Source organism: Aedes aegypti, chromosome 2 (genome assembly GCF_002204515.2).
Source record: "Aedes aegypti strain LVP_AGWG chromosome 2, AaegL5.0 Primary Assembly, whole genome shotgun sequence".
NCBI lineage: Eukaryota > Metazoa > Arthropoda > Insecta > Diptera > Culicidae > Aedes > Aedes aegypti.
The window spans coordinates 205,667,799-205,694,533 of record NC_035108.1 but is presented as its reverse complement, the minus strand read 5'-3'; the positions used below and the strand labels follow the sequence as shown (position 1 = coordinate 205,694,533).

Here is a 26,735-nt window from a genome sequence, read left to right as displayed (position 1 = left end):
TCGCCATAACAACTTGGATTCATGACCGAACGATCGACAATTAACTTGGCGTCATTCTCCTCGTTCGTAATTCGAAAAAATAGAAAATGGCTATCAAGTTGATGCTATTTATACTTTTCTTTCAGCTGCGTTTGATAAAATGATTAATGAACCATCAAAACGCACTGGCAAAATTTGACAAGCTTGGAATGGATAACCAAATCTTTAGTTGACGCCGTTCCTATCTGGTTGACCGAAGCATGTCCAACAAAATTGGAGACCATGTATCACTCTGTTTGATCCGGTGTTCCTCAATGCACCCATATCGGCCCATTTTTATTCTTGCTGTACATGAGTTGAATACAATTATGTACACTCCCGTGCATAAGTTTGGGTTCACCCCCTAAAAAACATGCAAAAGTGTTCAGTCCATATCTCTATGATTACACGTCCAATCGAAACTCTTTAAGCCGCATTCGAAAGGCAAAGAGTTATTTTTACTTCGTATGTATTTTTCCAAAAACATTCTTTGAACTTTGTATACTAAATTTTTAAATAAAGTTGTGACATTTTTCAAAAAACACACGGAAAAAACATAGCTAATTTCCTCAGCTTTGGATCGACCAAAATTTTAAAACAAGGTGTCATTAGAATCGTAATCTTATATTCTTTGAAAAGCACTCATGAAATTTTTGCGGAAAAATCTAAAAGTATTCAAAATCAATGAAACAGTCAGTCAAGTTATCGTGCAAAAGTTTGGGTTCACCCCTCAGTACGGTGTATCGTGCAAAAGTTTGGGTTCACCTGAACTTACTTAAATCTGTGAAATCTCAAACCAATCATGTACGCGCCATTATTTGCGCTCAAAAAAGCTTTAAACTATTAAAATCGGTTGAAAAATGGCAAAGATATTGACAAAAATTATGTGCGTGTGGCTCAGGTGAACCCAAACTTTTGCACGATTTGCATCATACTGAGGGGTGAACCCAAACTTTTGCACGATGACTTGACTGACTGTTTCATTGATTTTGAATACTTTCCAGATTTTGCCGTCAAAATTTTGTGGGGTCTCTTCAAAGAATATAAGATTACGATTCTAAAGACACTTTGATTTAAAATTTTGGTCGTCCCAAGGCTGAGGAAATTAGATATGATTTTTCAGTGTGATTTTTGAAAAATGTCACTACTTTAATTAAAAATTTAGTATACAAAGTTCAAAGAATGTTTTTGGAAAAATACATACGAAATAAAAATAACTCTTTGCCTTTCGAATGCGGCTTAAATAGTTTTAATTGGACGTGTAATCACAGAGGTATGGACAGAACACTTTTGTATGTTTTTGAGGGGGTGAACCCAAACTTTTGCACGGGAGTGTACATACATTTCGTGCTAAATTTCCTAAAATTCTCGTATCCTGATGGACTGGATCGTAAAAATCGTCATCATCGAAACTTCAAAAGCAGTTTTTCTGTTCAAAACTGAAACTTTTTCGATGAAAATGTGTTCACTGTGATGCGGTTGGAGAATAGAATACAGTGAACACATTTTCCTTAAAATTTTATTGATTTTGAACGAAAAAACTGCTTTTAAAAATTCCGAAATCAATGATGGATCTTGCCCCTTAATTGTATGATACTGAATGTAGGTAACTAAATACTCAGTAATCTCATTCGGCCGCAAACATGCACGCCAACATTTTGGCTATAATTTTAATCGTGTGCAGCTAATGCTAGAAACAACATTCAAGGATTTGAGTATCCTGATAGATTCTTAAATACTTTAATGTTATTTTGGAATCTATCAGGATCATTGTGCTTATGTCGTGACTAAAGCTTCGTCGCAGCTGGAATTCTTGTTCCGATTTCAATTACAGATTGAATGAACCTATGCGTAGCATGTGTCCATAAAATTTTGGGTTAAATTATACCCCTGTTTTTTGTAATTTTATTATTTTACTTTAAATGTCATTCTAAGCTGTCACTAGAGTAAATATTTTATCTGTTGGTTTTAATAAATAATTATTTGTTGGAAATTCTAATGTAATTTCTGAAATAATTTCTAGCTAAATTAGCACTTGCTTTTGAAGTCCTTACGACTGACGAGTTTGTGACAAACTCTTCAAATTTGTTTTGGTTGTATTCCTAATCGTCTCTGGCTTATCTTCCGGAGAAGTTTCGATAAGATTCTTTCAGAAGGTATGTTAAGATTCCTTCTAGAGCCGCAAATTATTGCAAAAAGTTCACTAGTAATTTATTCAGCAAGTTTATCAGATATTTTGCCTGGTTTCCACCTAAATTTATTGCTTAGTTATGCTATAATCTTCTTCAAAATTTCCACCAGAAATTTTGTAACATTTTCCGTTGGAAATGTCTTGGAAAAAGTCACCTAAATTCTTCCAGAAACTTAGCCAGGAATCCCTATATTTCTTGACATTTTGATTTTCAAATCACACTATATCTGTCTTTATAATAAAATAAAAATTATTTCTTGCTGTTTGTGTTCGAAAAGTTGATCCAAACCATCAAAAAGGTGTAGATTCCAAAAGAGTTATTTGAATTTTTTTCTCTTAATTTTGCCCAGACATGCTGGTACGCTATAGAAAACGATTGGTGAGCACAGTTTCGATGGAGATTTTTTTCTGATACGTTTATACGAAACGTTTTATTTTGTAAATTGACGTTCCAGTGTTGAGAAATGATTTGTTTTGAGTTAAAATCTATCGAAAACATAAAAAGAAACTAATGAGAACGGTTAAGCCGAGTAATTAATTATCAAACAAAAAGCACACAATAAGGCGTTAAGTAGAACACACTGCGAAGAATTATATGTGTTGAGTAGTTTAAAATCTGTTTGTAATATTGCATCAACGACGGACACACTCTCGTTTTAGGATTATTGCAAACACAAACAATTAGTACATGTTAGTAATTGTATAGCGCATGGGATTATTGGTAGCAAAACACTCACACGCACAAAACACACATAATCATTCTTAATCTAAGGCTCATTTCCCAGTGACAGGTTTTATTGTAAATAGTTTTATCCGAACTTCACTCAAAACCCCAGAAGAGCACTCTAGGCTTTGCTTTAAAGTGAATGATGAACGCGCCAAAGGCGAAATGCACTCTAATACAGATAAATAGTAATAATAATAATAATAATATGCTTCTATACTGCCCATAACTGCAAAACAGTCACATTCGACATTTTTGACAAATTGGAGTTAATACCATGGAGAGTCATCAAATGATAAATACTTTCGATCAACTTACTGAAATCTGTGAGATTGTTCTAGAAAATTCGAAAAAAATACCAAGTTGTTTTGTCACATTGGTAATTATAACTGCATAACAGTCACATTAAGATTATAAATGAGCCTCGTGATGTAATAGCAATGAAATTTCTATCAGAATTATTTTTTGACAATTCACCTAGTATGCGAAATGAGTTGTACAAAATATCAGCCTCAAATAAGCACTTTTTTGTTCCTGGTAATTTATAGAAATTTTGGTTTCCTCCCATACTGCCATAAAATGCAGACTTTGTATTCCATTTACTCAATGCCTACTTTTGTCGAATGTTACAAATATGCAGTTATGGGCAGTATAGAACTCCAATAAAACCTGAAACACTGCGGGGACTGAAATGTTAAAACTACTCATTTTCAAGTTGCAAGTTACCTGATGCACGTTAACATTCGATGCAATCAAACATTGGCTAGTGGCAGGAGTAGAAGGATTGATACTAGTGTTGCTCGTGCTAGTAGACGACAAACTACTGGTAGCAGTAGAGGAGGTGGCCGAAACGACGATACCACCGGCGGAACTGGTAGCGGCCGATTCGTTACTAGTCACCGTTGTTACCTTGTTGGCCAGCAAGCTCTTGATCAGGGCCGACGGATTGGTCGTCGTGGACGAAATCGTACCGGACTGGTTCATGATGGTGGTCGTCCCGGTGGCCTGTTGGGGCTGTTGCGGGCCTTGACCCATCGAACCGAGCGGCTGTGGCGAAATGGTTGTTTGGTTGACCACAATGACGTTGCCTTTCGAATCGCTGGATGTTCCCTGCTGTGTGATAGATTGAAACGAAACGTTTTAGTACAATATGTAGAAACATAATGGATGGAGCGCTCTTGTAAGTTCTGATCATGCTTTATTAGTAAAATTCAAATGCGCAATTTGGAAACTTTGTTTTGAATTTTCAACTAAAATGCTCTATGCCAGGTATAATTTATTTGTTCTTATTTATTCTTCCATCTATCCAACCGTTACGGACAAAACAATAGACACGCTATTAATAGATAACTCACAGTATGATATTGAAGAAACAGGTATGTGACGATCTAATAATTGATGATAACAATTGATAAGAAGGGTCGTAACATAACAGTAACAAAAACTTTTAATTTTCAGAAAAATACCGAAGGAAAACCGCGGGTAAAGCTTCATTCACTGAAGTGGTCTTATTGTTTTGACCGTAACTGTACATTATGAATTAAACATATTATTATTCAGTGGCATACAACAATTCCAAAAACCGTTAACTACCGGGTGTTAGACAACGACTACAATAACTACAATCAGTAAGTGTATAAAGCAATGTCAGTTCTTACGGAGTCATTCTCGGGAGTCATTACCACACTCTTGTTGGCCAGCTGCGTCATATAGACGGGTTTTCCCGCAGCGGCGCCCTTGCCTGATATTGGTGATCCGCCGGCTAGTTTGGGTTGCACAAGTGTTTTGTCGGATTGTGGCTGTTGTGGCGTAGAGGATATTGAGGGGAACATTTTAGTAGGGTTTCGTACGGATTGTTACAGATGGTTTATGCGACGTTCCTAGCGTTGATGTAACTGTTTCACTAATCGTGTCATATATAGACAAATGTGCATTTTCATATACTTCCACTCTTCGCATAACTGTTCCATGTACAGATGAAATCCCATAGAATATGGGACAATTATACGAAAAGTGACAGTATAAATTATATTGTCGCTATCGATAGCGTTGCAGTTGCTAAACGATGTTGATGATTGATGGGAACTGTTGGATTACTATTTATTTTTTGGGTTGCCATCAACAGTTTTCTTATCGTTCGTTATAGTATGACTTTCCTTCATAGTTGTTAGTCTTTAGTATTTTTTTTATCAATTAGAAAAAAGTGGATTACAATCTACGAACGATTCAACATTAATGAATCACAACTTATGCAGTGTTGTATCTTCTTTTTCGGCGGAAGTGGTGATATTTTTGCTTTTACTATAGGGCGTGACTACGGGAATGTATGTATTCAAATTAAAGACTTATACGTCGAATCAATTCTAGGCAAATAAATTAGTTTTCAAACGAAAGATCGATGCAACATATTAGTACAATTTATAGTATTGAGCAACAATAGCAGTATGAGGGGCCCAGATAGCCGTAGCGGTAAACACGCAGCTATTAACCATGCCAAGGGTCGAGACTTCGAATCCCGCCGATCGAGGTTTTTTTTCAGGTTGGAAATGTTCTCCTCTCCCAGTGTCTACAGTATCTTCGTGCATGGTACACAATATGCATGTACAGGTGGGATCTTGGGAATTTTGCTTGTTCCAAGCGAAACACATTCATATATCCCAGTGTTTGGATTTTGATCCGAATAAGCCGATCAAACCGTATTCAGAGAGTGTAACAGTTCGCAAACCATAGCAATTCGTGCAGCCCTATGAATGTAAACATTCACTCTCTCGTTTGGTATATGCCACGAGAGCGTTCAAGAGCAGCAACTCTCACAGACTGCAACAGTATCTAACCATTCGGGTGACCTATATGTTTTGCATAACATTGGTAATAACTTTCATATTAACTGGTAATGCAGCCTTTAACAACCTAATTATAATCTATTGGATCATCGAACACCACTGTGGTTGTAAACATAGCAAATAAAGTGGAAAATATTCGCCTCTGTTTGTTGATCAGAATGAGAGTGGGTCAGCGAATGCTACAAGTGTTGACACACAGTGATCGGCGCCAATCAGTCGGTGGTGTGTCTGTCTTGTTTTCGTTCATGGCTCGTTATCTTCCACGAACGATAAATGTCATGCGTGTTGTATGAATGCAGGTGGATAAATGAGATGAAATTATGGCTCGTTTGTCAATGATCGTGAAATTTTCCAAAGCCTGATATATCCGTATGGATGGTATATCTTAGACACTTCCTTCAGGAGGTGGCGCGCTTCTTGACCATCAGCTCAATCAGAGTTTGCCTAGGATGTAGCTATAGAAATATTAGTAGTAGAACGCTAGTGGCGCTGTTGTCACAAAATTGATTTAACTAACAATTACCTTTAATTGTTATTTTTCATTAATTGATCGATCCCACGCAACAGAGAATGTTTTGTTTTGGCCTTTGACACTTTGAGGCCCGGTACTCACGCTGTCACATCGCAGCAAACTAGATGTTGGTCACACGAACAGCAGCGACATTAGCATTCTTAGGTTAATGCTTCTACTGATGTAGCGGAGGTTCAGCTGTGGACTCTACTCAAGTAGCTCTGAACAAGCGACGTGGTACAGCTTTCAAAGTGCCTTAGACCCTGGAGTGCTAAGTAAGTGCCTAATCTCAATCCAAGGAGTTGTTGTCTCTATCTCAAATGACGTGTTTGCGATAGCAACAGTTCTATTACAGCTGTTACGCACCCTCTAGGTGGTCGATTGAGGAATTTTCCCACATGGTCGACAGGATGAAGTCTCTGCTATCAGTGCATCTCATTATCGCGTTTCCATTCTATTTTTTTTTTAGTCCATGGGCAGTGGAGTGGAATAGCCGCTGCATCGACCAAAGAGGCCAACTAGGGGAACACGGGGCAGTATGAACACCCTAAGGAATTTTCCTATTTTGACTGTAAAGACACGAATATTATACATTTTTTCATTTGCAGTATGCTTTTTAGAGTTCTCAAGCATTTGTTCAACATTGTTGCAAAATTTTGAAAAAAATATTTTGTTTGCAAAAATGGGTTGAAAAAAATCTTATATTGTTGGAATCCCTGGGAGCAATAAATGTAGGGCTGGCGAATGTGGATACAGTGAGCAGTGAGCACCTTCCGATCCCGATGGTATCCCGAATGTTGCCTTAAAAGCGGCAGTTAATACGGACCTGGACATGTTCAGAACAATGCTGCATTGAGGAAGAAATATTATCTGATGTATGGAAGCGACAGAAATTGGTGCTACTACCAAAGGCGGAAAAACCATCAGGTGACCCGTCTGCGTATAGACCTATCTGTCTACTAGATACGACGGACAAGCTATTGGAGAGGTTGATCCTCAACAGGCTACTACCGTACACGGAAGGTGCGGACGGCCGTCAATCATTGTTGGAAGTAGAGAAGCATCCATAACACTAATTTGGAAAATTTTGACCCCCTGTGTGAGTGTGCTTCCGAAAGCCCAAGCAAGCGAGTTCAGTTTGTGCGTCGCCGGAATGATTTTCTTCTCTCTCTGGCAGTGTAGCCCAAGCAAGACGGTTCGTTTTATCGGGACGCCGTGAAGTTTTGCTGTTCGCGCTGTGTGAGTGCGAAAATATATTCGTGTTCAGTCGAGGACGGATTACCAACTGGTGAGCTCGTTGCATGCTTATGATAACACATTTTTTCAAGAAAGAATTACTTTCATGTAATATTCAAACAAACTTTGTATGGTTTTGTCATTACAAGTGTCGGCATCAAGATACATATAGGGTAAGTGTACCAGTTAAGTATGGACATAGTGGTTCCGGATTTCGCCATACGTGGTATCTTTAATGTCTTTAAATTTTGAAAATTTTTGTGTGTTGTAGCAGTTAGATTTAAGATAAATCTTGATGTTAAAGTATTCACAAAAATTTAAATGTGAAAGTTATCAAAATGTCACATATGGCCAAATAGGGAACCACTATGACCATAACTGGTACACTTTTCCTATTTTTCTCTTTTTCACATTACTAAAATATCTTTTGAATTGTTCGACATTATGAATGTTGACGTATTAAAAAAAAAACTTCTACCTTCTGCCAAAAACTGTTCATCTCGAGACAAAAATGCACAGTAAAACTCATATGTTATTTTTAAACAAACTATGTATGGTTCGTCACTACAAGTGTCGGCATAATCCCTTTTTCATATAATTTAAAATATATACATATATTCTTCTTTTTTCGCCATTAATAAAAAAAAAATCTTTTGAATGGTTCGACACTGCAGATGTTGACGTATTTTTTATATCTTCTACCAAAAACTTCTCGAGACAAAAATACAAAACTAGCTTTAAGCATAAGTCGTATTTCCCCCCTTGTCCATGGATCGCATCACCGACCAAAGGTGACTCCCAGATCTTTTCCTTCCTCACTAATAAACACCCTTCCCGTGGCGATTGTGGAGATGCAGAGGTATTCTCGGTCTCTAGAAGTAACAATCATTACATCCTAACATTCCTTCCTCATTGCAACTGACTGTAAGGACTGGATGGCGCCGTTATTGGTCAATAATATTAGATCTGTTAGATTTGCACTTCGAGAGTAAGCGGAAACTCCCATCCCTTATTCATTTGGATCCTAGTGCAATTCTTACCAGTTCCGATCAATCACGGAGTAGCAACCTTTGACATGTACAGTCAGTCTATGCTATGCTATATTGTCCGGTACAATGTACAATGTACGATGTATTTTTTGTGAAAACTAATCAAAAGTTACCGTCGTATAGGAGAGACGATGTGATCGGTTTGACGTTTCGATAAAAACTGCCCCTCAAAGCCATTTGCAACCAAGTGTGTAGCTTGTTATTATAGAGCAAACAAATGGATTTACACGTCATTTCACAATTCTACGATGAAGAGAAGATCATTATCTGATAGTGTTTAGCTTGACCCATAAATTTGCTTAAAAATAACGAGCTGCACACTCGGTTAGCAATGGCTTTTAGGGCGAGATCATAAGTTATGCGAGATTAGTCGGCACTCTAGGTGAGAGCGACTTGTCTCGACTTACCCAAATCGCAGAATATGCCAGATTATCCTATTATTGTAGTGTACAAGGCGTTTGAAGGGAGAAAATAAATTAGTTCTTGTTCGTTATTCGTTGTGCCGATTCATGATCTGGACGCATTCAAGGAGTGCTCCAGTTGCCAAAGAGTGACTCCTCGTACAGTAATAGTTGCAAATGATATTTTGCACACACTATATTAGGTATATGCACGAAAACACGCTCATGGCATCAATCAATGCTCATTCATCATCCAACATTCCATTAGTAGGTGTAGGTAATCCGAAGATCTAGAAGTCTATTCAATGTACTACTTACCATCATCGACAGCGTCTTCTGTCCGGAAGTTGTTCCACTTGACGTCGGTGGCGGTTTGGGCCGCAGTTTCACACCCTCGTAGAAGTAGCAACTGCTTTCCACCCCATTCTTGTCGGTCGTTTTGATGAGGGTGGGCCCAACGGTTCCCCCAAAAACGGTTCTCATACAGCGCGGAAAATGCACCTGTGGAACTACGGCTTTGCGTCCGATCTTTGAATTGGCCGCCAGGTACAGTTTATAGACTTCGGCCTGTTCGATCTTGCTGGTGAGGGATGGGGTGGTTTCGAAGGTGGCTTTAAGCCATGCGTAGGCAAACTGTTCGTTCTCCTGGGATTGCTGCTGCTGGGCATGTTTGGCGGCGACCGAGATGGCGGGGCCTGCAGATGGCGATGAGGTGGAGTTTTGGGTCGACGGTTGAGTGGTTTGGGTTGCTTGTTTGAGAGGGGTGCTCGCGTCATTACGGCTGATTATGTTGACCGGTATTTGGGGCGATTGGGAACTTGGGGGTCGAGTTACGCTGGTGACCTGGATTGGGGTGGGTTGAGTTGCAGGAGTGGCCGGAGCAGGCATGTTTGAGGAAGAGTTTGGTTGAGGTGCCGGTGATGGCGCACGCGATGCAGGTTTAGAAGGGGTCGGGCTCTTAGTGACTTCCGGAAGGGCAGGGATGGTTGGTGGCGGAAGTACTGGTTGTTCCTTGTTATGGACCGTTAGTTGGGCCATGGTTGGCGCTTGAGGATGGCTTACTGGGGCTGCATTCTGATAGTGATTACCTGGCAGGACGCCAACCATATTCCCCGGAATGGTTTCAACGACTCGCATTAGAATACAGGCATCCGGACCATAGCTCTGGGCTTCAACAGATACCAACGACACCAGAGTGTCTATTATTCCTGTGACGTGCATCAGAGCATTGCACGGCTTTTCGCCTACCGAAGTCAGCGCATAAATGCATTCAAGTGTGTAGATAAGCAACATGATATCATTCAACGACAGAAACATACAAATCTGATCGTAAACCTTCTGATCCAAGCATCGATTCAGATTATCCTCGTTGCTTTCCTTCTGGGCAATCTTGCTGAGAATTTCCAAGCATCCGATTATGACACCTCGATCTGCGCCTTCCAGACCTTCGGAAATCGTCGACACCAAGCATCGGGTCACTTCATCCATTTGAGGGTCGTTGATATCGATTTCGGTCGCCACGTTTCCGAGCATGTCCAAACCCATGTGGCACAGGTTTCCCCACCGACTGTTGGCGCACATCACCAGGAATCGGAGGAACTGCCTGTTGGAAGCTAACGCAGCCATGTTTTCCTCATTGAAACTGAGATTCCGGAAAATGGAAGCAATTTGATAGATTCTCTGCCCGATATAGTCGTTGGTTCCCAAACCGGGACCCAGACTGAGAAACGTCCTCAAGGTCGCCATGTTAAGCTTTCCACACTCTTCATCGTCGTCAATGCTCTTGTTCAGATCTGGGCTATAAATGCTTTTGATCAATTCTGTTGGATCCCTTTCAAGCTTTAGGAAATAGTCCTGGTAAGACAGCTCCAAGACCTGTGGCTTCTCATACAAACAATCCTTCCAGAAGCGATGCAACGAGTTCTTCCTAATGTTCCCATAATACTCGTCGAACATATCCCTTAGCGAGTAGTGGTTGAAGACTCCTCCATGGGCCAACAGGACATCGATTAGTTTCGGACATTTGTCGACCTTCAAGGTGTGCTTGCTTTCGTTTGACATCAACGTGCAAACGTTTATAGCAAAATCCTGCTCATTAGGCAACGGAGACAACAGCGACAAGATCAGCTTATCGTACTCCGTTGGCTGATACAGATCACAGGACAAGTTCAGGGAACCCCGCAGCGCTTCCGGAACATTGTGCTGGGCGTGATTGTACACCGAGGGAACCGAATGCAGCATCCTGGCCGTCCACCTCCGGTTGTGCCTCTTCTCTTCATCCTCCTCCTCGGCCGGATCTTTCTCCTCCCCGTGGAAGGTTATCCTTTCGTACTTGTCCAGGTACCGAATGTAGATCTGCTTCAACGCAATTTCATTGTTGACGCATCGCTTCGGCAGTTTCAGTTCCTCGATCACCTCGTCCCAATCTTCCCGGGAATTCACCTTCAACCAACCGCCTCGGGCAATCACAACCATGTACAGACGGTGCAGATCGACATCCCGACCGCCGATTTTCGGCGGACGCACAAATGGAGTCCTGGAACAGAAGAAAATAACTAAATTATTCACCACCGTATAGGGTTTCAATGCTAGTATTGGACCCCTTAGTAGCTGAAATTCATTCTCAACGCTTTTCCGCAATGATATCTCAGACGCATATACGTTTTGTGGAGTCTAACAACAAATTCAATGTCTTTACTTCATAGTACGTCTATGAAACATACAAAATCATTCGATTTTTCCAGCGAAATATGCATTTGAAAAACTGTTGTCCGCATGCCGATTGTTTACAAAATTGACGTAGCGTATTATGGACCCTCCATTTGATTCCCATGTAATCCGGCTCGCTGCCGACGAGCCTATTATGGACCCACCTGGAAATGCGTATTATGGACCCTTTTGTGTGGTTTCATTTACAAAACTGTTCAAATATCTGTATTTATGCGTCTCAAACCAAATATTTTGCCTGAAACTGCTGACTAACAATGTAATCATAGTTCCCCCGGTGGATTTTCATAGGAATATAGTTGCTTTAAGTGTTCATTTTATGTTTTTCTGTAGGAGGTCCATGATACGCAAAGGGTCCATAACCGGCATCGACTCCCTATTTCTTCACATACCCAACAGGGCTGGTGGCATTACAGCAATACACTGAAATAAATCCGTGAAGCTATTTTATCAGAAAAATCATATAAGATCAAATCATCGATCGACATATATGTTTCAAATTACGTCTAATGCATTTGACATGCTAAACAGTTGAAGTCTAACTGCCACCTAATACACATTACGCAGCTATGATCTGGTTTAAGTTATATGCACATCATGTATGCAGTACATGTCGAGTTATCAGCAGAGCATATAACTTATACTGGCTTCTTCAAATAGTACATCCTATATGGAAGAAAGTCAAGTAGATAGTATCATGTTTGCATCTCAGATTTGGCGATATTGCAAAGAACGTTGATCAATAGAAGTTCAGGTCAAGCTTTAAATTCAAGTTTCTGGTAAGTAAATCGCTTTGATTAAGACTATCATTTAAAACAAACTTTTGTTCCTTTCTATGAATACATTCACCAGGCTAGGATCAACCAGCTGACAGAACTCGGAAAATGTTCTTCCCGAGAATTTATCATGACGGATCGAGCTCCTCCAACTATTTAAATTTATTCACCCTCGGTAAGTAAACCCGCTTTAACTACTAAGACTTTATTATTGAGATTTGCTTTCCTTTGTAGAATATTCATTCGGACCAGGCACCGAAAGACGTTCTTTGAAAGCTTTCATCCTGCAAGCTTTCACTCAATAGGTGAATCAATCTCCCCGATAAAAAAAAAATCATTCCTTAATGTAAAGAATGTAAAAATGTCTAAATAAAACATATGTGAAGCTAAAAATTCCAAATTTGTTTTTATAATACTATTATTAAATTCAAGGCAAGCTCACTAACATAAATCATATGAAAAGAAAAATCGAAAATTTATGAGTGCCATATACGACAAACTAACTTTGTTCATTGATTTTTATAGATAAAACAAATAGTTTCCTCTGCAGCTCTCCGCTCGCGAAAATCATATTCATCGCATATAACAGTAACATGCTTGCCCAAATCGCGCACTATATGCATTACATATAACTTATGATCGATGATCTCGTTCTTCGATACATTTTATATGAAATTCTAATAGTGCATAATTATATGTCCATCATATAACATCGACTTGGAGAGTTGGCTCAGTGTACGCACTGCTCGTATTGCTGTATGTAAATTTTTACATTATTTTCTCCAGAAATCAAGGCTGGTAACGAAACTTTAACCCTTTCCCGCCCATGGTGTCTGTAGAGCACCAAAAATTTCAACCTTTGTATCTTTAAAAATATCGAACAAAACTAAATGGGGTCCTAAAATGTTTAATGAAATCTTGTTTTTATTTAGTAACACGAGAGAGCATGTTACTGTTACTACTTTAGCCATTTTTCCCGCTCAAATAACTGCGATATCATATTTAAACTTTAATTTCAAAATAGGGTAATGACTGTTTTTGTTCTCAAACGCTAACAGTTGGCGCCAGCGGCAAAAAATACAGACAACAACCTTTCGAACGTTCAGTTTCTCTTACAGGCCGCCGAGCGGCGACACTGATGTTTGTATCAACTCACTGATCGCGCTACACTGGATTCTCAAATTTCTCAAACTTTCAACACAAGCGCATGGAAGAATGGTAGGCGGAGAGCTGTCAAAACGTATGGAAAATAATGAAAAACGTAAACTGCTTCCAATTAGGAAACTTGATCAAAAAAGTAGTGATTAGAAATCAAGTGTAAAGTGAATATATAACTTTTTGTGTTTAGTTCATCTTCCGTAGTGCTTTCTTTGCTTCAGGATTTCATTTTTACTACCATTGAAAAAGAGCCATCTGTTGCCTTTTCAGTTTTGAATATCGCCCTATTGACTGTTTAACGATAAACTTGCGACGATCGACGCGCCACCATATTTCATATAACGGAGTGTATTAGAACTAACTTGGAGGTGATGGTTTGGAGGTTATTTGGCAATTTGGAGGTTAAAATCCCCTCCAAACACTAGCGATTTTGCGTTGGGATGTTGACGTTTGATGACGAATTGGGTCCATAAATGAACCTTGACATTTTTGTTCATGTTTTACGTTCGCTTAGTCGACAAAAACACCACAGGGCTTTTAGTTTTAACACTGGGGTTGTTCCAATCTGACAATTCGGAAGGGACACGGACAACAAAATCCACCCAAAATTTGAGTTTAAGACAAGGGGTGACAAAATCTAAAGAAACATAAAAAAACGTTTGTTTGGACTAAAACAAACAAAAAACATTAAAAAAAATCGAGTAAACATGTGTTTTTGGCCTAAACTTAACCGTTTGGCACTAAAATTGGGACAAGGCTTTAGGACCCTATTGTTTTCACGTTACTTCATAATTACACTTCTCCTCTTTCACTTCAAAGACTTATTTTCAGGATGCCAATACATTTAACATGTTTTTCAACGAAACATATGTATGAAGGTATGGGTTTTCACTGTCAGAAAATATTACATGATTTCGAAGCCTGATATAACAAAGAGAATTAATCTCCAAGGTAGCAAAACAATATGTTCCAATCCAGCTTTTTACGCGAGATTGTCATAAACTTTTGAACCACCCCCACATGACGTTTCTTGCCTACACTATAATTTTTATGGTTGCATCTCAGCAAACTGTGACAAGATGGAAAATTTATGAAAACATGGAAACATCAAGCAACGTTCAAAATCTATAAAATATTCTCCAACAGCGGCTTTGTTGAATGTATTTTTACTGAATTATTCATTATTTATTCAAATATTATTTCTTTTTCAGCCATGGAAGAGTTGTTTATTACGAGCTGTGAGATTCATCATTTCATGGCCAACACCTGGATTTGACTGTTAGGCTTGGAAAAGTTATTCAAATCACACTAACTCAATTTTTTGCAAAATATTGTAGGAATTTTACATAACATTCTTCATTAAGGACTCGATTTAACTATCTTACTATTTGCATATGTAAGCGCTGTAGGTGATCACATTATGCCTGTAATATTCATAGAAAACTTCTGGCTTGGACCTACGGCTAGCCACCATCTCCGAGCTGTCGAACTTTAAGTCATTAGATAGAATAGATAACATTGAATAAAAGAGTGACATGTTTGGATACCATTTAATAAATAAATATTCAGAAAACAATTCTCAGAAGCTTAACCTGAAATAAATGTACTGTTTATCATAAATGTGGAAGTTTTTGAGATTGGAAGTTAGATTTATCAAAACGTCTGAGCAGCGCGCAAGGAAAAGTATACTGTATTGGGAGCGCTATACTCAATTCCACTGGCCACTGGACAATAAATTGCAGGATTGTTCATTTTAATAGTTTGCAAAGTTTTATAAATAAAATCGACACTATCTTCTTCTTCTTGGCATTAACGTTCTCACTGGGACTAAGCCTGCTTCCCAGCTTAGTGTTCTTATGAGCACTTCCACAGTTATTAACTGAGAGCTTTCTTTGCCAAAGTTGCCATTTCGCATTCGTATAGGGCGTCTGTACCAGTAATAGTGGCAATAGTAACGGGTTGAGGAATAAAAAATCACCAGAAAATAACAGAAACTCGTTTTTCATATCTGAATACGTCATACGAAAGCTTTTCTATTCTTTTTTTACGTAAAAAATAATTTTAGAATGATAAAATCGTTGAATCTTTCAAAAAAGCATTTCCTCCATTACTGGACATGTTTTAGTAATAGTGGTATTTGCTAACGGCTGTTCCTATAATAGTGGTTTACACTGATTTCCCATTGAAACCCACTATTATAGGAACGTCCCACTATTACTGGTGCAAAGGAGCAAAAAAGTTAAGGTTTTCAATTGTTTTCTACTATTTCCTTACTAATTTCCGAACAAATTTTATACACATTCATATCAATTCAACACAGGCCATGTTAGAAAAATACACATAAAAATAAAAATAGCCTATAACACGCTTAAAACCGCACTACCACTATTATTGGTACACACACTACCATTGGATCAGCCACTCTATCGTGTGGCAGGTACGATTATACTCTATGCCCAGGGAAGTCAAGGAAATTCTCATTAAGAAAAGATCCTGGACCGACCGGGATTCGAACCCAGACATCTTCAGCATGGCTTTGCTTTGTAGCCGCGGACTCTAACCACTCGGCTAAGGAAGGCCCCTATCGGCACTATCTACAGAACTGAATTCGTGTGATATGCATGGAGCGGCACGTAATCGGTAAGCTGTCTTAGAATCGTTATAATTTCGTCTTTTTTATGAGTTTTGCTAGCGTAGTCCTTTCACCACTTTTCTATTGTATTATTGTGCCTAAAAATACAAATGATTATTATTAAATGAAAAAAAAAAAAATGAAATTTTTTAGATACTCTGGCCCATGAATACAATATTGATGAAAAAATTTGACAATCAAATCAACAATCTCAAATAACAGCCTACTAAGATATAGCTATAAAAACGGTACGTAAGAAATGTCAAATATAAATTATTCCTCGTTGTTTTTTAGCGAGCGTAAAAACCTGGATAGATTTACTCTTTATTTGCTCTAACATGTGTTCAGAAATGCACAATTTAGTTTCGCAATCATTGAATTTAATGGAACTTGTTTGGTAATATCGAAATTTCATCATTGGTCACACTCAACATGAAACTGTTGTTATCAGCTCAGTATGCAAATTTTACTGGAAAATCGTCAAGTATTAAGGCATATCTTCACGAAGGTGGTACAGAAAGTGATTTTATCGGATTTACCGATAAAGATTCTGATGCTTTGAATGGATTTGACGAAGTTACTGATAAAGTGGCGAAAATCGTTATGCATACTCCGAAATCGATTAGAATACAAAATTAGAATCGTATCGTAAGCGGAATATATATAGACTCTAATTATGTTATAGAGCTATATTACAGATTCCGATATCGTGCAGTTTATCATTGTCCCGAAAGAGATGGAACGGAAGTGGAGAATTTAGATATGAGCGATGATGAAGATAAAGTAATCGTCATAAGTCAAACATTTTTGTCACTGGAAACTTTAATGCCAAGCATCGCTTATGGAATGATTCGCAAAGCAATTCCAACGGCAGAATTTTATTTGATGAGTGTTCTTCAATATATTACTCAATTCAATATAGCCCTACATGTATTTCCTCTTTTAGAAACCCTTCTACGATTGATTTGGTTTTAACCGACTCAAGTCACCTTTGTAGCCAACTGATTACTCATGCTGATTTTGATTCTGATCATGTCCTTGTTACACACTTAATTTAGAATGCCGAATCTCGGCTAATTTTAACCGAGATCCGCACAGCCGAGTAGTCGGCAAACAAATTTCCTGGGATCTCAGCAAATAAAAGCCGAGTATCAGTAAATCGTGCATCGTTGCTAAGCAACCGGACGATTTGTTAGCTGAGTCTCAGTTGAAATCGGGAAACCGAGATTCGCACAGCCGAGCTCGTGAAAAAAATCTAAGTGTGTATATTCAAAAATATCCCATGAAGCAATTATCAATCCTATCAGCTCCAAATTCAGTTATTTTCGAGCCAATTGGAATACATATGAAACATACATTGATAGTCATCTTGATGTTAGTATGTCTCTGTAAACAAAACTTGATATTTACAATGCTCTCGAAGCTTTGACTAATTCCATTGTTAAAGTAAGAGGCATTTTAATATTATGTATCCGGTAGAAATCAAGACCAACATTTATTTAAAATTATTTTTTTCACGGGCCCCGAGCGTCGCAGCTAATATGTGAATAGTGCGCTGTGTTCATAAAAATCGTTAGAAAGCAGCGCGACACTAAAGACCTGATTTCAAAATGCGGCAAGTTGAGGCGCGTCGCGAGTCTCACTGGCGCGATCCGGTTTGGTGGCGCTGCGACAATACCAAAATGTGAAGTATAATTCGAATCCGTGATTATAGACGATGATCTTAAACCCTTGATCGTCTTAAAAACATGAGGAGAAGGCAATTTAAACGCATTCGCACAACGAGGAAGATAATATTGTGTATTGCATTCACTGGTGGACTGCGAAGTGCGGCTTCATAAGTGCGAAAATGCGAATAAAAGTGCGGGATTGCATCGAATCATGTTGGTGTCTTCAGAGCACTTATTCTTTGGATTGCGAAGAATAAGCCCGCTGAAAACCCCGACTGCGATAGTCCAGTGGTAAAAGAAATGTGCGATGGTTATGTTGAAGGTGCTGTGAGGAGAATGCTCCGAGATTCAGTTCAGTGGTCTAGAGCGCAGGACTTCAGGCTGATTTGCTGATTTTATCACTAATAGAGCTCTTTCTGCTGATAATGAATTTCAAAAGGCATCAACAAGCTACGCTTATCTTCCGAAGAAGTTCTGTGAAATTATTTCAGAAGCTAGGTTGAAATTTTTTTTTTACGAAATATTTAGAATAAAATCGTTTTCCATGTTTTGCAAGAATTCCTAATACATACAACTATCCCAAAACCCCGACAAAATATTTAGATTTAAAGAAAAAAGATATCTACAAATGGCAATTTTTTTTTTTTTTTCATGGCAATTTTATTTATTTATTTATTTTATTTTTGAGAATTTATCAGATACAGTTTGTGTTTCTAGATTTCTAATATTGTGATATGGGATTCCTTACAGCAATTCAATTGGACAAGAACTAACATTTAATGATAATGAGAGACAAACAACAATTTATCAAAGAAGGAAAATACAAAAAAAAACCTCCGAAGTAACTTTAGGGAAAATGAGATAGGGAAGAAAGCTTAATATCTAATATCACATTTCTATGCGGCCAATTCTTGTATAAGATGGTTTGGAGAGGAAGAGCAACTTAGTAGAAACTTGGGGATCAATCTCTGGAACCAGTCGTCAATAAGCTCTACGCCAGCAAGCCTGTGTACATCATTTGTCGGGTGGTAAGGGCTTAGATCAAGCATCATCTTCAACAAACGATTTTGCTTAGTTTGTATTTTCTTTCGGTGAGATTTTGCGCAGTTGTACCAAGCGGGGAACCCATACGCCACCGTGGGCCGGAAAACGGTTTTGTATAGGAGCACCTTAATACTGGGATCCAGTCGAGAGCGCCTTTTAACGAGCGGATACAGCATTTTAATGAGTTTGTCACACTTCCGGATGCAGTTTGTCACGTGGCAGCCAAAGTTCAGCTTCTTATCAAGGGTCACACCGAGATATCCGACAGATTGGGACCAAGGAATATTAACTCCACTACAAGTAACTTGCCTCTGGGGTAGGTACCTACAACTCCGACGGCGTGTGAAGAAGATAGCTTGCGACTTAGCGGGGTTCACTTTTACCTTCCATTTCCTGTGGTATTCTTGAATGGAATCTTGGGCTTGCTGCAGTTTGTCCACTACTACTGTGGGATCTCGATTGGAGACTAGAAATCCTGTGTCGTCGGCGAAGAAGTAGTATTGAACTCCGCCGACTTTGATGACATCGGCAGAGAAAATATTGTACAAAACAGGACTAAGTACAGAGCCCTGCGGTACACCGAACGGTACATGCATCCGATCGGAGAGACAACCGTTTACCGATACTTGGAAAGTCCGGTCCTTCAGAAAACTACTTATAGTTTTCACCAGCATCATGGGGAAGTTTCCGAGAAGCATTTTGTGTAGGATCGCTTCGTGCCATACTGAATCGTACGCCTTTTCAACATCAAGTAGTATCAGACCTGACGAGATACCAAGTTGCAGATTGCGCCTGACCTCCTTCACTAGACGAACTATCTGGTGGCTTGTAGAGTGCCCTTTCTGAAAGCCAAACTGTTCATCAGGTATAATACGATGATTGACTAAGTGCTTTTCGATGCGAGTCAGAATAACACGTTCGAAAAGTTTACTTACAGTTGGCAGAAGACTTATTGGTCTGTAATTTGAAGGGATAGTCGCATTTTTGTTTGTTTTCGGAATCGCAATAACTAAAGCATGTTTCCATTCGTCAGGAAAGTAGCATAGCTTAAGACACGCCGAAAAAATTTTAGCGAGGATCACCAACCCTTTTCGAGGAAGATGTTTAAGCAAACAATTTTTGATTCCGTCGTGACCCGGCGTTTTCTTTACTTTCAAGCTGCGGATGATATTACTGATTTCTTTTGGACGAACAATCCAGGAGTTGTCGGCCGCAGGAACTGATTGCTCTATTAGGTCAATGGAGCGCTTGACTGCATCAGTGGTTTCCCTATCTACAACCGATTGATTGTTGTGTGCTTTTGCAAAACAATCCGCTAGCAATTTAGCTTTTTCTTGTGGAGAGGCACACAAATTGTCACCATTGCGCAAAGGAGGACTATATTTGACGGTTTTCTTTAGAGCTTTTGTAATTCGCCAAATTTTATTGTCTCCTCGTTCCATTGACGATAAGGCTTCCGAAAATTTGCTGTACCGTGCGTTAGTGCAATCGTCACGGATACGATTGTTGGGCGACGAAACTATCTCTTTCAGCAGAGGATCCCTCGTACGCATCCACTGTCTGCGGCACAGCTACTGATTCCGCTTCCAGCAGGGCAATTTTGAAGAGGGCGAGGGCAGCGTTAACTCCATTGCCATCTTGAATGTCCGTAAACAGGGGATCCGTGGGATCGAGTTTTGCGTTCATCGCCCTTTGGAACGTGACCCAGTTGGCACGAGCGTAACAACTCACAGTGTTCGTGGGAGACGTAGCTGCTGTCGTGGGCTTTATATCGAAGATAACAGGCAAGTGATCTGACGACAAGTCGTTCACGACGATTGGTTTGGACATGTCGATAATGTTGTTTGACAAAACAAGGTCCAATGTAGATGGCTTACCCCTACCCGAAGGCAGGAAAGTTGGTGAGTCCGGAAAAAGAATAGTGAAACCCGAACATGCGGCCTCCTGGAGCAGGATATTGCCTGCCCTATTGTTGTTTTCACAGTTCCAGAGCCGATTTCTAGCATTAAAATCTCCGACAACGAAGAAAGGATTATCACGGGCAACCATATCACGAATGTCACGACGAAATTGGGACCAGTCAGCACAACGACGCCCTCCAGGAAAATAGGCAGCGATAATACTTATATAGTTGTCACCGAAAGGGATGGTAATTTCAGCAGCTTCGATAGTTTTTGTGGATATATTTTGTTGGTGGAACTGGATACCTTTTCGTACCGCAATAAGCACGCCTCCTCCTCTACCAGCCTCGGTACAAGACGGACGATCATGACGCACACAGTAGTAGTTTGGATGGATGAAGTTGATGTTAGGCTGAAGCCATGTTTCTGTTATTACTGCTACATCTATGCTCTGTCGTTGGGCAAAATCAAAGAACTCCAGATGCTTGTTTTGAACGGATCTGCCATTCCAATTCACTATTTTTAGAGATGACGGTCTAGCCATTATACACGTACTTTATGATTAGCTCTGATAGAGCTAAAAATTGTTGTTCTTTAGTACGACAGCCGTTCAAACGCTGGAAAAGATCTTTGGCTAGGCACATAAACTCGGCGATAGTGAAAAGGTTCGAATCCTGATTGGAAGCAGCATGGGAACCAGTTCCTTGAACAACTTGGGCGAACGTCATACCATCGGTAGCACAAACTCTCTGTGTATTGGCAACATTTCTGAGCAGCCTGACAGGTGTACGTGGCACGGACGAAGTCGTCTTTTTGGGAACCTGCTGGCGTTTTACTTCAAGTTGCTTGAGGTAATTTATGCGACTGGGACAGCCCCGAAAGTTGGCCGTGTGATTTCCGCTGCAATTCGCACATCGGACTCCAGTACGTGAGGATTGTTGACTGCTAAGGTTGGCCTTTACGGGAAGCTTACATTCGGAAGTTAGGTGCTTTTCGCCACACTTCACGCAGAGGGGTGAAACGTTGCAATAACGCGTTCCGTGTCCAAATTGCTGACACCGGTGACATTGGACTGCATCTTCCGGTCTTCTAGTGAAAAAACGCCACTTCACCACTGTGCTGAATAAAGTCTTTACTTTGCGAAGCTCCGAAAGCTTCACGGTTCCTTTTGCAAAATAGAGCAGATATAACACGCTTTCTTCCGGACCAGACATCTTTCGCGAAAAAATCTTCAACTCCACCGGACGCACTTCGTTAATCTCCAATTCCGCCTTCAGCTCAGCTAAATCGTAGAACGTGAGTCCCGAAAGGATGAACCGCACGGGTTGTTGGTGTGAAGGAGTGTAAGTGAAGAACTCTGTGTTGGAGCTCTTCAGAGCCTTGATGATAGCATCGAAAAAGTTATCGTCCACCGCATTTAGTTGGGTTCCGGATTTAATAGCTTTCACGTGATATCCGGACTGCGAAATATTGGCCATGTTCAACAGTTCGCGGGTGTTCTTCGTGCCCTTGTTGACGATCGAAATAGGAGGGGTACGACGGCTTTTTTTCGACGCATTGGATGGCATCGGTGAAGCATTGTTTACATTGCCATCTGGATCATCAGTTGATAGTGTTTCGAATAAATTCTGACTGACAATCGTCGGAGGTACCGTTTGGCTCGTAGAAGGAATATCCATCATGTTAGACCTTGCAACATCAACTGAGTTTGGATGAGGATGACTTCGCTTTGGCCGCTTAGCATCACAACAAGCTTCGGTATCAACAATTGAGGTTACCGGTTTCGTTTTAACATAATCGCGACGGATGATTATGTTGGAAGCAGAACTAGACACATTTTCGGGAGGATTGGAACAGCTAGGAACTTGCTTATCCACTTTTGGGCCGCGACGAGATTAATTTCGCAATAAAAATACAAGAATACGACGAAAAAATACGCATCAAATTTTTGCTGCTTGAGCATCTGTTGCTTTGATAGCTCGAACTGAATATCTACAAATGACCTGTTATTTTTTTTTTTTTTTTTTGTATGGTATTCAGTTGGAGCTGCCTGACAGCTTAACTTGTCAAGGCTGAACCCTCGGTCTGGCTTTTGCCAAGTTTCCCCTCTACCAGGACCAATACTCAGACGGACTAGGCAATGGCGCCCACATGAACACTGTTTTATTATTAGTATTGTGACGTGGTAGTTTTTGAAAAGTACCCATATTCCCTTGCTACTGAGAAAAGGAAGCATTGTGAAAATCAGCAGCTCCATCAGAATTCGTTTGGAATAGTAGTGTAGTAGTGTCATTACTAATACTGTCTAGTCGAAATGGTTTTGAATAATTTGTCATTCGAGTGCTATTCTGATTACTCCTGTCTTTTACGTAAGATTAGAGTCTTAAACGACAATTGTCGTCAAGTCTTAACAAAATTAGGCTGTTAAGTAGTAGTTCTAGTTAATTTCATTTTTGTTGTTAAAAGTAGAATTAGATTATTTATACCGCTGTTGCAAAAGAGGTATTTCTTATTATGGCAATGTAAAAACCATATTAAAATAAGATTGTTGCCACTTATTTCTACTCAGTGAATCTACTAGTCATTTTCCTAAGAGTTCCTAAGTATTCCCTACGTCGTATATGATAACGATGTATCTAGCTAGCTAATAGTAAGAGTGGCTACGGATCGTTCTGGTTAGCAAAAGGCAAACTGAACGTCACCAATAGTATTAATGTCCACTTCGAATAGATTAATTATTTGAAATGGGCATCAATTCTATCAACGATGCAGAATGTCCGTTGGATCACATCCGAGATATTATTGCGTCTATGCCATATGAATTATGACGCGGCTTTAAGCAAAAAGTGCCAAAATGTGATACCACCACTACAGGTTACGCCTTTGGTTTCCATCATATGGGCTAATGGATTATGCCCTCCCATCGCGGCAAGGTCGCATAACCAAGGGGAGGGAATATCTACAAATGACCTGTTATTTTACTAAAAAGTCAGCAAGCTACTCTATTGAAGCTTTTTTTAAATAAAATAAAGTTTGTCTTTTGAAATACAAAGATTAGAGAAACAATATTGTTTTGCTGTTTGAATTTAACAAGCTAATCCAACCAATGGTTTATTTATAATCAGATCATGAAAATAGTTGCTTCAGTGAATATTTTTCTGGAAAACGTTATCCTTTTGACTTTGACTTTTTGTTGCAAATAGTGACCAAGTCACTAAAAAGTGACTCGCTACCAGCCCTGCTCGAAGTTTCCCTTAAACACCTTAGGAAGAACTTCTGTTAGACTTATACTGGATGAATCACTAGAGAATTTTCCGGAGAGAATTCTGGAAGAGTTCTTCAAAGAATAATACTTGAAACTTTTCTCCAGCAAACTGAAGTCTTGCATTTTAATAGAGGCCAAGCCACTAAAAAGAGACATGCCACCAGCCCTGTGCATACCACCTCCTCAAAACCTAAGCCCACAAAACTTACCCATTCCTCTCGTGGAACGCATATAAATCCTGCCAAAAGCGGGTCCGGTCCCTCTCGAAGACCGGTTTCACCTTGGCCCGGGACCGTCCCGATTCCTTCACCGGAGTTCCGCTGCAGCTGTTCTGGTTGGAGAACGCGTCGTCCTCATCCTGGCTGCGGCTTCGTTCACTTTTTACTCTGCCTTCGCCGTCGGTCGTCATCCCGTCGGAGGTGGTTACAAACTAGCGCACCCGGAGCCACCACTGGAATCGCGGATTTTCCCGGGAATTCACGAAAAAACACAAGCCTAGAAAACTCCGATTCACAAACGCGGCGTTCTTTTTCCGAAATGTCGTCTGCCAAATTGGTGCGGTACTGTGTTGCCAATTGCACTTTAAAATAAAACAACTTCAAGTAGTTTCATACATGTTCAGCTTAATTTTATGTTCAAATGATAAAAGAATTAGAATAATTTACAAAAATAAAGACAATGTAAAAGTTTGTTCCCTAAATAAAAATCACTTATCAAAAAAATATTCAAATAAATTTGATTTTTCATTCATCTTAAGCTTCTACACTGAAATGAAATCTCCATTATATTTTATGTGCAGAAACCATATAGAACATTTTTTTCAGCCTCAAACCTTATTTTATGTGCAGCATTTCAATTTCACTTGATAACCATGAAGTTCAATGGTAATGCATGTTTTTTCCACTTGCAGTACAATGCATAATAGTGGTCACATTGCTGCAATCTATTGAAGATGCCAGATCAAGATTGTATTGAGTAGACTCGTGACAACAGACAATAAAATATATTCCGCCATCTTACGTGTTCTTCAGCGGTATTTTCGCAGTACATTGTTCAACAAAAAAGGATGAGTATGTTTTCTATGTGATGTGGTGCAGTACGAACAAAGGAATTTGTGTTGCAATAAGGATAAACTGTAAGTAATCATAAATTTATTAACATATCAAATGAATAAGTTATTAATATTCCAGAGGTTCCAGACAAATGTGAATCGCATTGGAATCAAACACCACGTGACGAACTTGTTGACGACCATAAAGATGCGTTCCCGTTTTCTCCGTGCTGCCAAAAAAAAAACGATTCCCATCATCCCTGCTGCTCACACCGCACGATCTACATTTGGAATTTTGCAAAATCTCAAGCATGGTTAGAATAGTTACATTCAATAAATGTTAATATGCTGAGAATTTGATTTTTATTTTAGTTTTTATTTACGAAATGGGGTAAAAGTAAATCTCTTAATTACTGCAACTGATCACACATAAAATATACTAGCGCGAACGATGAAACAAAGTTGCATTTGTATTTATTTCTTACGAGTGCTGCATTTAAAAATAAGCGTTGTTGAAATTTAAATTTTATGTGTAGGAACAATATAAGGCAAGTGCAAAGCTTGATTGCAAAAATATATGTGTCTTGCACATATATTCGACAGTGCGATTCAGCTCAGTGTAAATAGTTCAAACTCTCAGATTAAAACAGTTTTAATAAATTTGTTACATTCGACAAATAAGTCTGGTTGCACTGCTTTGCAAGAGTCAACGCTTTCACAAACACAACTACAGTTGGCTGTCACTTATTGACGCCGGTGAGTGACTGTTTGTTTGTGTTTTCATGAAAAAAGATGCATTTTCTGAGTGCCGTCCCACACGGAAAACTCTAATTTTCTGTTTTCGTTTTGGAACTCTCGAGTAGAAATTCCAAAGGGCCAATCCGCAAAAAGTACACTCAGAAACACGGGTAGTCACAGAATGACTAAATTTTAGTAATTTATGACTATTTTCTATCTGCCTCTCTTTCATCCTGCAAGGAATTTTATTCCTATTTGTCAATTCACCTGGGTTGAAGCATCGCTAAGCTTCAACCCAGTCGAAATGACAGTTAGTGTGAAAATCCACAGCAGAATGCAAGAGAAACAGATAGAAAATAGTCATTAATGCATAAACTTTAGTAATTCTGTGACTATTTTTACTTCTGAGTGTATAGTATGAATATAGATTTGAGAAAAATCGATAATGAAAAATCGATGTGAATAACACTTAGGCAAATGGACTATCGAAATACATAAGAATACATGAAAAATACATGAAAATTCGCCACAAGGAATCAGGTTGAAATTAATAAATTTGAATTATGAAAAATTTGAAAAAAAAAATGTTTTCACGGAAACCTAGAATCGAACCAAGAACCTTGCGATCGATAGGCCCGTGTGTATACCACGCGCCTATCGACGACTTGATGTGAGGTGATGCTGAAACGGTACATAAAGCGCTCGTATTGCAATAATCGTTCCACCTTAGGGAAAATGTATGAATTTCGATAGTCCAATACGCTGCGTGAACAACAAACATCTTGCTACTGTTAAGGTTA

General features: G+C 39.3%; 1 protein-coding gene across 6 annotated transcripts in view; it reads right to left on the bottom strand.

Annotated features, from left to right (window-relative positions):
• The window catches only part of LOC5570334 (AT-rich interactive domain-containing protein 2), a 40,366-nt gene extending 15,676 nt beyond the window's left edge, over positions 1-24,690 (bottom strand). Inside the window, exons 1-4 of one of the 6 annotated variants that reach the window (XM_021843790.1) lie at positions 24,356-24,690; positions 9,292-11,509; positions 4,592-4,732; positions 3,660-4,046 (exon numbers count right to left, since the gene is read on the bottom strand). In XM_021843790.1, coding sequence (XP_021699482.1) covers positions 3,660-4,046; positions 4,592-4,732; positions 9,292-11,509; positions 24,356-24,555 — 2,946 coding nt within the window. In that variant the 5' untranslated portion in view covers positions 24,556-24,690. The remainder of the gene's footprint in view (positions 1-3,659; positions 4,047-4,591; positions 4,733-9,291; positions 11,510-24,355) is intronic. The other 5 variants (XM_021843786.1, XM_021843787.1, XM_021843788.1 and 2 more) reach the window with 5 other exon arrangements.
• Between the last annotated feature and the right edge of the window lie 2,045 nt (positions 24,691-26,735).